Source organism: Rhamphochromis sp. 'chilingali' (assembly GCF_963969265.1).
Source record: "Rhamphochromis sp. 'chilingali' genome assembly, chromosome: 10".
NCBI lineage: Eukaryota > Metazoa > Chordata > Actinopteri > Cichliformes > Cichlidae > Rhamphochromis > Rhamphochromis sp. 'chilingali'.
Genome location: NC_137937.1, coordinates 15,836,802 through 15,851,088, shown reverse-complemented (window position 1 = coordinate 15,851,088; position 14,287 = coordinate 15,836,802). Strand labels below are relative to the sequence as shown.

The 14,287-nt window shown below is 42.0% G+C and overlaps 2 protein-coding genes across 2 annotated transcripts; one reads left to right on the top strand and one right to left on the bottom strand.

Moving 5' to 3' along the window:
• Window positions 1–631: 631 nt before the first annotated feature.
• On the bottom strand, window positions 632–9,201 carry prkg1l (protein kinase cGMP-dependent 1, like). The gene is made up of 20 exons (XM_080894417.1): window positions 9,066–9,201; window positions 8,196–8,388; window positions 7,970–8,084; window positions 7,596–7,762; window positions 7,110–7,223; window positions 5,683–5,788; window positions 5,459–5,522; window positions 5,202–5,279; window positions 4,929–5,023; window positions 2,989–3,054; window positions 2,799–2,876; window positions 2,620–2,719; window positions 2,403–2,542; window positions 2,229–2,318; window positions 1,966–2,107; window positions 1,720–1,883; window positions 1,496–1,618; window positions 1,234–1,296; window positions 1,074–1,140; window positions 632–995 (listed from the first exon to the last, which is right to left on the bottom strand). Exons 2-20 carry the CDS (start codon window positions 8,383–8,385, stop codon window positions 912–914), a joined length of 2,046 nt encoding a protein of 681 aa, XP_080750543.1. The 5' UTR covers window positions 8,386–8,388; window positions 9,066–9,201; the 3' UTR covers window positions 632–911.
• An 869-nt stretch (window positions 9,202–10,070) lies between these two features.
• On the top strand, window positions 10,071–14,118 carry ubl4a (ubiquitin like 4A). The gene is made up of 4 exons (XM_080894273.1): window positions 10,071–10,265; window positions 11,481–11,586; window positions 11,694–11,932; window positions 13,500–14,118. The coding sequence occupies exons 1-4, from the start codon at window positions 10,218–10,220 to the stop codon at window positions 13,605–13,607; spliced, it is 501 nt and encodes a 166-aa protein (XP_080750399.1). The 5' UTR covers window positions 10,071–10,217; the 3' UTR covers window positions 13,608–14,118.
• Window positions 14,119–14,287: the final 169 nt, after the last annotated feature.

Sequence of the window (14,287 nt, the reverse complement as noted above, 5' to 3'; positions counted from 1 at the left end):
ATTCTAAGAGAGGATGAGAAACACTGGGGGAAAAGACGTTATAATATGAAAAACACATTATATGTATAATTAAATAAATAACAAATAATTGTTATTTCAATATATATATATATATATATATATATATATATATATATATATATATATATATATATATATCTCAATTAGTTGATTCACTTTATTTTTAACCAAAGCAGGGTATATATAGATAGTTATTTCATCATCTTTGCACACTGCACCATTACACATATACATATGATATATGTTGCTATTGCCTGTGTCATGTTGCCACTGAGAACAAAAAACAAACAAACAAATAGAGCCGGATTCCTTGTGTGCGAGCACTTATTAGGCCAATAAAGCCCATTCTGAATTTAAAGTTGTATTAAAGTTATACAACTTCCTGTGTGTTTGCCTTTCCTTCCGGACCTTGACGTTTTTCTGCAAGACTGGGCCCACACTGACGTAACTTCTTAATTGCATTCATGCATTTGAGGGAGGGATCAAAAGTGATTGTGCAGTCCCCCCAGCCCCCCAGCCTACCATTGACAAAGTGAATCTCATGAATCAAAGTTTAAAAGGAAAGAATAGAAAGACACAGCTCATTTGATTAATGAATCTGTTTATTTATTGTTTATTGGATTCGATTTGACTCCAGTTATAGGCTATGTTTGGAAATGTGTAAAGGTTTTATGCAGATACACAGAAAAAACAGTCTTGGCTTAGCGCAGCAGGCAGTATGGATCACTTATCAAACAAAAGCTGCATCAAGTGTTACAGCGGAAAATATTTTTTGTCTTAAACTGTAATGAATTCGTAATGGCAGTAAGTCTGTGGGTAGTCAATTATTCATGGAGACAAAACCTGAAGTAGTGTCTGACAGGATTTTGTTTCCGGTTCACAGAAATCCCTCAGAAATCATCCCAGTCTGTGCACGGCTCCACCGAGTCCTCGGTATAAAGGCCAAATGAACCGCTTCCCAAAAAATGCTTGACCTGAAAAAGACAGAAATAAAAAAAATGACTAACATGAAAAGCTGTAAAGACCAACAGCCAGTATTGAATTTGCCTTACTTTGGGAATAACCGGGGCTGTTAATGTCCTTTCACAAAGTCCGTCCCAGTTGAATCCTTCAAACCATCTGAATAAAAACAGAACATCATAACAACATGTTTCCAAGCAGAGCCTCAATGTTTCTCTCCAGAGTACCCAAAACAAAAATCCATCATCTTACTTGTGTTTCTGAATGTCCCTGGCCCCATTTCTCTGACTGCCCAGTCTCTCTGAGGGATTGCTCCTTGAACAGACCAGCAAATAAGCTGAATTTATAATCAGTTTCTCATCTTTAGGAGGTGGTATTACAGCACACTTGCACTGTTTCTGTCTGGTTTTGTGTGTTGAGGGTGGAAAAAGTGTGAAAAAGCACTAAATAACAATAATTTAAAAAAAAAATCTGTCCAAGCTTTCACACTGTGCTTAGTGGCTCATATTCACACCTGCACAGTTTCTTTATGAGACTGGAGGCACTTCTGCTGATGGTTTTTGGAAAGTCGACCTGATCGATGCCACGAATTGTTGCAGTGAGAATTTTCAGGGGGTCAGAGTGGCTGAATGGGAGCCTGGAGAGGAGAACAGGTGGCCGTCAAGATAACTTCAATCTGCAATTCGGAAAAATATGCTGGAAAAAAAGGAGGGTTGTCCAAAAATTTGAAAAGCTTACCTACCACTCAGAAGTTCAAACACAAAAACACCCAGCGACCACAAGTCTGCACACATGTTGTGGCCTTTGCTCGAGATGATTTCAGGTGCCATGTAGCCCAGCGTACCACAAAACGTCCACGTTTTCTTACCCACCTCAACCTTCTTTAGACACCTGGAGCCAACCTGCAAGAGACAGATATGAGTACATTTGCTCTCACCTCTGCTACATTTCATTTAACAAGACGTGACGTTAAGATTGTAGTACCAGCTTGGCATAACCATGCTCATCCAGAAGAACATGTTCAGGCTTGAGGTCCCTATAGATGACACCTTGACAGTGCAGAAAGGACAAGGCCTTTACAACACAAGCTGTGTAGAACCTGGTGCTCCATTCATCCAAATATCCTCTGAAACAGTTTGGAGAAGTGGCTGACATGAGGTGCAGGCCATTTAATATTTTACTGTGAGGAAACACAGTGGGACTACAAATACAGGCCTCAAATATTCCGTTTATTCTTAAGTACTTACTTGTCTTTGAGTAGATTAGATAAATCTCCACCAAGACAAGCTTCTGTCAAAACATACAGACGCTCTGCATCTTTAAAGGTGTTGTGCAGCCTGTGATCAATGAAAATAAAAATTACTTTAGATCTTTCTACTCAGCATCAACAATATTTTACTAGACCTAAGTATGGGACACACCTGACTATAAATGAACAGCAGGTCTCCATTAGGATGTGGCTTTCTCTCTGGATGTGCTCTCGTTGGCCACTGCTGACAATCAGCTTCTTCTTGAGGACCCTCATGGCAAAAGGACACTTTGTCTTGCTCTTCAGTTGCACCTTACAGAGAACAGAAGTAAATGCATTACATTATAGACACATCGCCGAGGGCGAGCTGCTTGCAGATTGACCCTCACCAGGTCTACGTGACCAAACTCTCCGACCCCCAAAGGGCAAATAATCTGGAAATCACTTAAGGTGGAAGTAGACAGGAGGGTAGGATCCGCATCTGAGCTGCTTACAAGGAAAACAGGGGTGAGCTTTTATTCTGGGTCTTCTGTATATAGAAATGAAACAGTGTTTTAACGCTCCTCACTAGACTTCAGGTTCATTGTTTTGTTGCTCCTCTTGACTGCAATCAGGTGTCAAGCCTTCAATGATGCCCTTAAAGGTGCTGTAGTACAGACAATTACGAATATTCACGTTAGATAAAGCACATTTTCAAATCAGAGAGTAATGTGACAGCTGAATCACTTACAGTTTGTGAACAAAAAATATCCACTTACTCTCTGTCTATTACCAGGCACGTAACTCCTCCAGCAGCTATCACACTCACAGTCCGAATGTCCTCTCTGAAGACAAGCAAGTATCACAAAAGTATCACAAAATAAAACACAAGACTATCAATGTATATATATATATATATATATATATATATATATATATATATATATATATATATACACACCCAGCACGCCCCTGCGGGCGGTTTATCCTTCAAGCTCGGGTCCTCTACCAGAGGCCTGGGAGCTTGAGGGTCCTGCGCAGTATCTTAGCTGTTCCCAGGACTGCGCTCTTCTGGACAGAGATCTCCGATGTTGTTCCCGGGATCTGCTGGAGCCACTCGCCTAGCTTGGGAGTCACCGCACCTAGTGCTCCGATTACCACGGGGACCACCGTTACCTTCACCCTCCACATCCTCTCGAGCTCTTCTCTGAGCCCTTGGTATTTCTCCAGCTTCTCGTGTTCCTTCTTCCTGATATTGCTGTCATTCGGAACCGCTACATCGATCACTACGGCCGTCTTCTTCTGTTTATCTACCACCACTATGTCCGGTTGGTTAGCCACCACCATTTTGTCCGTCTGTATCTGGAAGTCCCACAGGATCTTAGCTCGGTCATTCTCCACCACCCTTGGGGGCATCTCCCATTTTGACCTCGGGACTTCCAGGTTGTACTCGGCACAGATGTTCCTGTACACTATGCCGACCACTTGGTTATGGCGTTCCATGTATGCCTTGCCTGCTAGCATCTTGCACCCTGCTGTTATGTGCTGGATTGTCTCTGGGGCATCTTTACACAGCCTGCACCTGGGGTCTTGCCTGGTGTGATAGACCCCAGCCTCTATGGATCTTGTGCTCAGAGCTTGTTCTTGTGCTGCCATGATTAGTGCCTCTGTGCTGTCTTTCAGTCCAGCTTTGTCCAGCCACTGGTAGGATTTCTGGATATCAGCCACCCCCTCTATCTGCCGGTGGTACATACCGTGCAGGGGCCTGTCCTTCCATGATGGTTCCTCGTCTCCCTCCTCTTTCTTGGGTTTCTGCTGCCTGAGGTATTCACTGAGCACTCGGTCAGTTGGGGCCATCTTCCCAATGTATTCTTGGATGTTCGTTGTCTCATCCTGGACTGTGGTGCTGACACTCACCAGTCCCCGGCCCCCTTCCTTCCGCTTAGCGTACAGCCTCAGGGTGCTGGACTTGGGGTGAAACCCTCCATGCATGGTAAGGAGCTTTCTTGTCTTTATGTCAGTGGCTTCTATCTCCTCCTTTGGCCAGCCTATTACCCCAGCAGGGTATCTGATCACGGGCAGGGCATAGGTGTTGATGGCCCGGATCTTGTTCTTACCATTCAGCTGACTCCTCAGGACTTGCCTGACCCTCTGCAGGTACTTGGTGGTTGCAGCTTTTCTAGCGGCCTCTTCATGGTTCCCATTCGCCTGCGGGATCCCCAGGTACTTGTAACTGTCCTCTATGTCTGCAATGTTGCCTTCTGGTAGTTCAATCCCCTCAGTTCTGACTACCTTCCCTCTCTTTGTTACCATCCGACTACACTTCTCCAGTCCGAACGACATTCCAATGTCATTGCTGTATAGCCTGGTAGTGTGGATCAGTGAATCGATGTCTCGTTCACTCTTGGCATACAGCTTGATGTCATCCATGTACAGGAGGTGGCTGACAACTGCTCCGTTCCGTAGTCGGTATCCGTAGCCAGTCTTGTTAATGATCTCACTGAGGGGGTTCAGGCCTATATATATATATATATATATATATATATATATATATATATATATATATATATATATATATATATATATATATATATATATATATATATATATATATATATATATATATATATGTGTGTGTGTGTGTGTGTGTGTGCTTTTTCATTATATGTGCAGAAATTTCTTTATAGCATCATCTGAAGGAGCTTTTTTTCCTTCTTACCCCCACAGAGCCTTTTCTCCAAACCACTGTCTCTCAGAGAGCTTAGAAAGAACTACCTGTTCTTCCTGCTCTTGCCCCTTTTCTGTCACTTTCACCTGTCAAATGTAATGAAAAAAGAGGTAATGGTGATGAGCGCAACGCACCAAAGTAAATTATCACCATCATAAAGTCATTTCCGCCACTGCTTTGACATTTCTGTCATCCAGGCTGTAAATCTTTTCCTCAGAAAGCCCCCCTTGATCTGCGCAGCAGGATGAGAGCAGAACACTTTACCTGGCCTTTGCTGATGATATAAAAGGTGTCTCCTGTGGCCCCTTGTCGAATGACGTACTCGCCATCGGCGTAATGTGTCTGTGGAAGGCAAATGAAAACCGACAGCAGTGTGACCAGTGGAAAAATATCAATAAAACAAAGAAGGGTTCATCCAGAGAGCTTTCTTTGCACTTATAGAGGCACTGCATGTAAACATTCACCTCATCTATTAGCTGGATACACTAGTGTGCTTCACAGTTAAATAACTTCAAGTGTACCTCTTCCATGAGATCCGACATTTTCATGAGGACATCTGCTGGCAGCGACTGGAGGAAGGGAATGCTGCACACAGATACAAACAAAAAGCACTGGATATCATCCGCAATAGCTCATGTAGGTGCATGAGGACAATGAGCAGATACCGTGCTCAGAGGTAAAAGCCTACACGGCCCATCAAAGCAGCTTTTTGGAGCTGCTCCATGTGCATCAGTCTGATTTTCACCTGCTAAGAAGCTCCACTGAATGGGAAAGGCGCTTGAGACCACTCTGCATGATTATGGTCTGGTAGCTCTTGCGATCCACAACCCACAGCCTGCTGTCCGTTCGTGCTGCAGATCAAAACACAGAGGAAAACGCTGTGTCAGTGACAGATGAGTGAAAGCACTATCGAGACTCACGCTGCCTGTGATGGATGTGGACGTGCAGCCAGTAAGTAGGCCAGGATTTCATTAGAAATGCTTACCGTGTATCGTAAAAACTAAAAATACTTGTTTTCCTTGCAGAGGTCAGTTGATATCAATCAAATCTAATTTCCTTCAGCCATCATCACCATCTTTCTTTCTAATAGAGCTTGAAAGAGAGTGTCGTTAATTAATAATGACCAGTATTGATTGATTCACTGAACCTTCCTGCAAACGGAAGACGACGTCCCCACCAGACAGTCTAATAAGATCGAGCATCTGATTATTGTGGTGCAGTCCTTGTCTCAGTTCCCTGTTTTTGGATACAAACCAAACTTTGTCGCTTTACCTTTGTATGGCACACGGCGTGCAGCCATTAGTTTTTAATTTAATCTCTTGTACCAGATATGATGGGAAAAAAGGTCATTTCAGGTCAGGAAGGAGATAAATGCAACAGGCCTTAAATGGATTGAAAAAAAGAGGGTACATGGAACAAGGGGGAGCAGCGAGCAGACATCAAATGAGTTTTGTTACCAGAGAGCAGACAAATGTAGAACAGTGAATTGGAAAGGCTGCCTGGTTGCAGGACAAAGAAAGGAGTTTTTAAAAAAGGGGAGGAATGGGATGCTTTTGGGACCAAACAAGACAAAACAGACAGATTTTTCAATTTAAACTAATCCGGCCATTTTCACAGCCTATTTATTTGTGAAACCAGGTCAGACACACGCAGCCACGGCTGAAAAGGTTTTCCCACAGGACTCTGCGATCGGATCCTCAAAGGAAATGATAGCACAGTTTCTGCTTGTAAGAGGGGGAAAAAATCACCACAAAAGCACAGATGAGAGGTTGCAACGCAGCGGTCATTAAATCGAGATCGTTTACAAGAAGATTATTTTTAAATGTTTGCAAGATGCTGAGATGCTGGATTGCAGGGAGGAGATGTGGCGGTCCAGGCAGCCTTGTTAAGCGGCAAAAACCAAGGATGCTTTAAATTCCTCACATCTGATAGAAGGCCATGCAAAGCTGTTGTAAAATCTCAGAGGGTCTTTTGATTTCGAATTCAACAGGCGTCTTTTGTCCGAGGCCACAGCCAGAAATCTTACCGCTTGTGAAATTCGCTTAAACTAGAATTATTTATATTCTCGCCGAATCAGAGATAATCACAGAGAAATTCTTCAGGTTGACAGCTCTCCTGTGACATCTGCGCGCAATTATAAAATAAAGAAGCCGATGCAAAGCTTTGATATACCTGACACAGAGTAGGTGTGGGTGCAGTTGTAAAGGAGCGCTAGCTCTCCAAACATGTCTTCTGGTTCAACTGTGAGCAGCTTCAGTCCATCTTTCATCATTTCCAGCCTCCCTTCTGCGAATAAACAAACACTGGGTGAAGGACGACGCAGAGAAGTGGGTTTTATGTCAGATAATGTACAGACTGAGAGAGATATACAGCACAAACAACAGAAAGGCAAGGCAACCGGAGATAAACAGCCTCTCCGTCTCCTCAGGCTCAAGCTGACATTTCAACCCAAACTAGAAATGTGTTGCTCCACACGCTGTCACTTTGTTGCGTTTCTATTTGCTTCTGCTTATCAGTACAAGAATTTAAATATAAAGATATGATCAAGCTCATCATTTAATCAGTCTGTCCTTAAGCATCTGACATCTCAAGGAAGCCTTAATAAATATCCTCGTGTGTGATTAATGGCGGCCATTGTGAGAGGAAAAAAGGATTTACCTTCCAAAACGTAAGCCTGAGCCCCAGCGGTCCCCTCCTGAATAACATAGCAGCCTTGATTGATGGTGGTGGAATGCATGCAGGCGATGATGGCTCTGATTTCTCCTTCATCAAGGTGCTTCAGCAAGTCGTTTCTCAGAAATGATGCCCGAATCAGCCTCTGGGACCTGAGGACATGAGGAAACGATATCAAATTTGCAGGTGAGGATGAGTTATTAAACAGTGTCAATTGCTTGAGCGTCTGACAATGAATAAAAAAAGCATTGGTTCATCATGAGTCATGCAGTCAGCAGTCAGTGAGCCTTGAACATGCATGAATGTAATTTTTCAATCTGAGCAGGTGTAGCTCTGAAGGGAACACTGTGTCCTCTTACTCGTGGCTTTTGTCACAGCTTCTCTGTGAAACCAAGGCAAGAGTCACTGGGTCCAGAGTGAGGGGCTCACAAATCACCGTCTGCCTTCTGGGTCTCTTGTTGTCATCAGTTTGAGCTGAGGTAGAAGCAAAAAAATAAAGAATAAAAAAAGTCAGGGAAATTTAACAGAACTCTATATCAGTCCTAATAAGCCTTGCAATTATTAGAACAGCACAAAACTGCCTACATGCACTGACTGCAGAGGATCCTGGGAGGGAGACAGTGGTTCTGTAGCGGTCTAGTTCTTCCTGCAGCCGCCGGATGAGTTCATCCTTTGTGTCCAGCTCAAGCTCCAGCTCATCTATCAGCGTGTCCCTCTGGCGAAGCTCCTCAATCTTTAGTTGCAAAGCAAACTGAAGGTCCCGAAGTGTCCCCATCACCTGCAAACACTAGCAGACTTCATCTATGCTTTTTACAAAGAGCCATCCATAGAGTATATACATTCCTACAGCTCCTATGCAGTATGGATCTATCTATAACAAACTTGATCTCTGTCTGATTTTGATCTACACACCTCTTTATTATTTAGCTAATCCATTCAGGTGTAATGGCTTCTACCTGGATAAGAGCATAGATCCACCTGTTTTGGGCTTCTTGTACATTTCCACACCTATACGTGTGTTCATATGTTTATGAGCACATTAATGTTCACTGCAAATGAGTCACAGGTAAGGTATAGCTCCACATTGCAAGCATTAGCTCTAGTCTATTGTTCTGCATCTCTATACATAATTCAAGCCACATTAAGACAAAATAGAAAGAAAGTAGAAATGAAATGCTTGCACAGTAAATGTTAGTGCAAACTTCCTGCTGGGTCCCACACAAAAGTCTTAACAGGAATGAAAACATAAAAATAAGATTGGATTTTCCATGTGACTGTTAGGCGTGGCTGATGCTTTCACGATGATTTTTTTTTTTTTTAATCTTTGCTGCTTTTACGCTGTTATGTTTCTAATTGACTATCTGTTAGCACAGATGAGGCTGTGTCCGCAAACTGTATTAATGCTGTGCGATATTTCACACCATAAACAAACAAATGAACACAAACATCACTTACCACACGCAGCCTGTATGGCGTTATGGGGGTCTCTTTCACCGGCGTGTTTTGGCCTGGTTTGGTTGCAGACTGTTCACTCGACAGGTGCACATCCCGTCTGTAAGTGCCCAGCTGAAGGATGCTCTCCTCTCTTGCTCGCGGCTGGCCGGGGCTGGGCACAGACAGCAGGCAATCACATGACCCACACGGTGGAAACCATGCGGGGAGGGTGAGATGAGAAACGTGTGGACCGGATCCCATCTGGGTCACGGGGTCCTCAGGGTGTTCCTGAGCCTTGGGAGTAGGTGGGGATCCGGCAAAATGTGCAATGCATGTTAATGATTGTATGCCCAACCGATCATAAAGCAGGTTAAAGGCTGGCCGTGTGCACCGATCAAAGATTTATTCGTTTTCTCTCCATAGCAGATCTGCAGCCATCCTAATATAATTTTACCTTATATCATGTTTTTTATTTTCTCAGTAAAGGCTTGATATGTATTTGATGTAGGTGCATAAAGTAACAAAATAAATGTTACTCTGCAATTGGACGGCAAGTAGTTTTCCGATAACTACAGTTTCAAACTACATGTGATGATGAGTTATGGTAACAACGCTATAATGTTGCAATAATGTGAGGCATTAATAGGAAAATCAGTTATAAGTTACTGTGTTCACCACGATACTAGTAAAAACACGCTAGAGTCATGCAGCCTTAGTCCACTTTATTTAAACACAATTTCCCTGTGTGTTATTTAAACACACAAAAAGGAAAAAAAATGTTTTAAAAACGTAATAAATTAGCCCTGGTGTAGCATTGTTGATAATATTACTAATAGCCGCGTTATAAGTCAAAGTTGTAAGCCTTTTTGAGTTTTCCCATCCTTTTTTTTTCTTTTTAATATTCAACTGCGGCATAATTAGGAGAAAATAAATGGATTATTGTTTGTTTTTGTTGTTATGACACTTTCCTCCGAAGGCTGGTGTAGCTGCCATGCCACACTCCGGCCAGCGCGCGGCGGTAGTGGGATGCGGGAGAAGAAAATGGGCCGTTGGCAAGCAAAGAATTGCGAGCTGATAAAGTAGCTGTACTCTGAAGCAGCACACTCCGGGAGGCTTTGTTACTTTATCTTTATTGTTGTGTAATTTTTTTGTTTTTTGAAAGCATATTCAAAAATGATCCTCACGGTGAAACCGCTTCAAGGAAAAGAGTGCAGCGTACAGGTGAGTGAAGTACCGCTGCGCTAGCTCACCGCCTCTTGCTAACTGCGATCGCAGCTAGCAGTTTAGCCGAGCCAGCATTGGCATGTCACATGCCGAGCTGCCTTTAGAAAAACGGCTACGCATATGTTTTTTGAAGTAATAAAATAGCCTGTCAGAAATACTGGGATTCAGTGCTACACACTGTAGCCTACACTAGCCGGTTGTATGGGCATTTCTCCTCAGAGTCATTGATGTTATAGTGGCTGGCGTGCTAGCCAAATCCTGGATAAGATGTTGCATACAATCTCGCCTGACAACAGCTGACTAGTAGCATTTGAAGCCGGTCTTTGTGATTTCGGGTAAAGAAAAAAAAGGGGAAGTCCTATCTTAGGAAAACACTTTTTCGTGCAGTAAGACCAATATAGCTGTCAGTTAGCTTTAGCCTCAGTCTGTCTCTCACAAAGCTAATTTTTAAAACATTATGAAGCACAAACTGGATTTTTTTTCTAAAATTGTTTAAAAATTCTGTGTTCAGCAGAGAAGTGGTTCCATGCACAACATCTACGCTATTACAGTGATTACAGCCATTTCGTTTAAAATGTTAGCCAGAGTGCACTTTATTTATTTATTTTTTAGAGAAAGGGGCCTCTACAAAGGTCAGTACAAAGCGGGGATGTCACTTATTTATATCCCCTTTCTGTTTTTTGCTGCTGTGTTTTTGGTCACTATCCTGTTGCATAACCCAAAGGCGTTTGAGTGTTAGAGGACAAACTAATGACCGGACATTCTACCAGAAAATCCTGAAGGATAGAGCAGAATTCATGGTTCCATCAATTACACGAAGTCTTCCAGGTCTCGAAACAGCAAAGCAGCCCCACCATCACACTACCTCCACTGTGTTTTACACCAGATGTAACACAGAACTCAAACTCTTCAAAAAGTTCAGTTCTTTTCTCGTCAGTCTAAAGAATATTTCCCAAAAAGTTTTGGGGATCATCAAGATGCTTTTTGGCAAATGTGAGATAGGTGTGTGTGTGTGTGTGTGTGCGCGCGTGCGTGCGTGTTGTTTTGTTTAAAATATGCCAAAAAACAAGAAATCAAGAATGGGACAAATACTCTTTTACAGCACTGTGTGCTGTGTAATTTAAACGCTGTTCAGCTGCACAGAAAGAAAACAGCTAGCGTCATGCTCTTAAATTACACATGTACTACATGATTGGGTTGTTTATCTTCCAGGTGACTGAAGACGAAAAGGTCTCCACAGTGAAGGAGCTTGTATCTGAACGTCTCAACATACCAGCAAACCAACAACGGTTACTCTACAAAGGGAAAGCTCTAGCAGGTAGATGTGGCAACAGTGCCACATTTGATGGCAGCATTTGTTAATACTTTTCTGCATGCATCATATGTAAATTTTTAATGGCAATACATTATATCACTCTCCCTCAGATGAACACAGACTGAGTGATTACTCTATTGGTCCTGAAGCTAAATTGAATCTGGTAATCCGTCCCGTGGGAGAGAGGACTGCAGCTTCAGGGACAGCAGCACCAGGTGGCGGTGGTAGCTGTAGCAGCACCAGCAGCGGAAGCAGCACACAGGGAGGAGTATGGCAGACCATCTCCACTATACTTGCTAGACACTTTAGTCCGGCAGATGCAGCAAAGGTTCATGAACAGCTTATTAAGGTATATAAATGCAGCATCATCTATTTTTTTTCGTCACACAAGTTGACAGCTGTGCAGATTTAATAAATGTAAAATATTAAAGTTGAAAGGGCCAGTTATGGATGATTTATGAACATGTAGTGGTAACAATGAGATACTAATTTAATTTCTGGAAATCTATTATTAATAATTACTACAATATTTGTATAATGCTTTTATCTTTTAATGAGAACGGATTTTACTGTAGAAAGTCGGTGTACTGACAACTCTTGAGTAGAGCTGTGCGATATGACCAAAATCTCATATCCCGATATAAGACATTTATCGTCCGATAACGATATAAATCACAAAAATTTTACATTTTCTGTACATTCTGAGAATCGCGGGCAGCTCGACTTGCGTAAAGTGTTTCCAGCTGGGCGTCGTGTACCTGGAGTCGAGTGTTTTAACCGATGCATGAAACTACACATTTTTAGACATAAGTTGTAACGGCCGCTGTTTTCTTTGTGAGTATTTATTACACGGCGTGCTGCAGGGAAAAGCCTGTTCTAACGTTTGAGTCTAAGGTTTTGGTTTTTTTTTAGCACCTGTCAGCACTTTTTTGCTTCTCATCCTTAAGTACTCTGCATACTCTTTTACGTGATTAAGTTTATTTTGAAAAGTCTCAACAGGATCTTGAGCTTTATTGTGAAAGGTTTATGTGGAAGATAAACAAGCGGACACGCAATGGTTTTACTGTCGTTGTTGCTAACGACAACGCATAAAAACAGGCGCTTGTCTGTCCATAGTGTGGTTATATTAAATATAAGAGAAAGAGATAACTTTAAGAAATTAATATAGTGACCATCAAAACGATGAAAAAATATTGCCGTAAACAGTTTATTTTGCGACACCACGAAACAAATGATAGCGTAAAATGAAACGATAGATGTTTTTATATTGTCATCCGATATATATCCTTATATCGAACAGCCCTACTCTTGAGTTTGTTAGTTGATCAGCTCCTATCCATCCAACTGTGCTCACTAATTAGAAGCTACATTCAGCTGCTCCCTCATTCACGAGGCGTTGCCACAGCAGGTAGCTCTGCATGCCTTCCCAACGAAACCCCAAAGGGATTCATGTCTCCTCCTTTCGCTTGTTAGGCAAATATGTAAACCACTAAACTATGGAGCCACTAATTATGCTGGGCTAAATAATTAATTGAACAACTCAGACCAGTAGCAGCCAGACATGCGTGTGTGTTTGAAAGGGGGGGGGGATGAAGCAAAATCTAGTTTGGCCTTTTGCTGCCAAATTCTGTTGTTATCCTGAAATTGTTTAATTATTTGCGTGCAAATAATTTTAACATCATTACAAAACAAACAGTCAAAATTGCAAATTAGCTTACCTCCACTTGCGTCTACACTTTTTGGACTTAACAAACTCCTTTTAAGAGCAACAAAAATGTTTCTGAAGGTCATGCTTCCAGTCCTTCATGCATTATTTCTAAGCCAGAACATGTTGTAAATAAATGCACTGAAATGTTTTTAACCTGCTACTTTTCAATATGTTTTTATTTCTTTTTTACTTTCTTTCTTTTCTCAAGGACTATGAACGTTCCCTTCGACAGCTTAGCCTCGATGACATTGAGCGCTTAGCGGGGAGGTTGCTTCATCCGGAGGGCGAGGGCATGGACACCTCATACATGGACTAAGAATGCATAGCTTGAAGCTGTTTTTTTCCAATTGTTGTTTGAGAGACGCTCAGTGCTTTGACATGCATACGGTGTTCAGAGTGTTAGACTGTGAAAAATACAATGTCATTTTTCTTACAGAGAGCCCCAGGGTGAGCATGGATAACACTGATTGTTTATCTCAGCAATAGGGCTTTCTTATCTTGGATGAGAAAACTTGGCCTCTTGAAATTGGCCCTTGTCATTGGTGGCACAGTAACCTCGACCTGATCACATAATATCTGAATACAAAGGAGTCCATTTATGAAGCTGTCTTCACATGATCTCTGGCTGCTACAAATTCCAGGGGACACTAACTTCTAATGGAGGGTATTTATTAGTAATATTTGGGTTGCGTGATGACTGGGTGTTTCCTGTTATAACCATCTGTGCAAAGTTCATACATGTTTTATTCTGTAACTTACTGATGGCCATTGTATGTAAATAACATGTTTATATATACAGATATTAAAACACAGGGGGAAAAAAAGCCTATCTTTCCGCTTTTCTTGTGTGCTTTTTAAGTGTCAGAATATATAAATGTATAAGCAGTGTGGTTTGATTTGAGGTTTCACAAGGCGGGACTTTACATATCAGCCAATCAGATGCTAGGAAACCTCGTGACTCAAATTTTTGACCAATTGGATTGACTGAGTAATACG

Bases quoted from the DNA above. Each gene is read 5' to 3' on its own strand.
- prkg1l (XM_080894417.1), bottom strand. From the start codon at position 8,385: ATGGGGACACTTCGGGACCTTCAGTTTGCTTTGCAACTAAAGATTGAG. The intron at 5,280-5,458 runs GTACACTTGAAG...TGCCTTCCACAG, and splicing joins TGTCGGATCTCATGGAAGAG to ACACATTACGCCGATGGCGA. The intron at 1,297-1,495 runs GTGTGAATATGA...GGTCTGTTCAAG, and splicing joins CTCATAAAGAAACTGTGCAG to GAGCAATCCCTCAGAGAGAC.
- ubl4a (XM_080894273.1), top strand. From the start codon at position 10,218: ATGATCCTCACGGTGAAACCGCTTCAAGGAAAAGAGTGCAGCGTACAG. The intron at 10,266-11,480 runs GTGAGTGAAGTA...TTTATCTTCCAG, and splicing joins GAAAAGAGTGCAGCGTACAG to GTGACTGAAGACGAAAAGGT. The intron at 11,933-13,499 runs GTATATAAATGC...TCTTTTCTCAAG, and splicing joins TTCATGAACAGCTTATTAAG to GACTATGAACGTTCCCTTCG.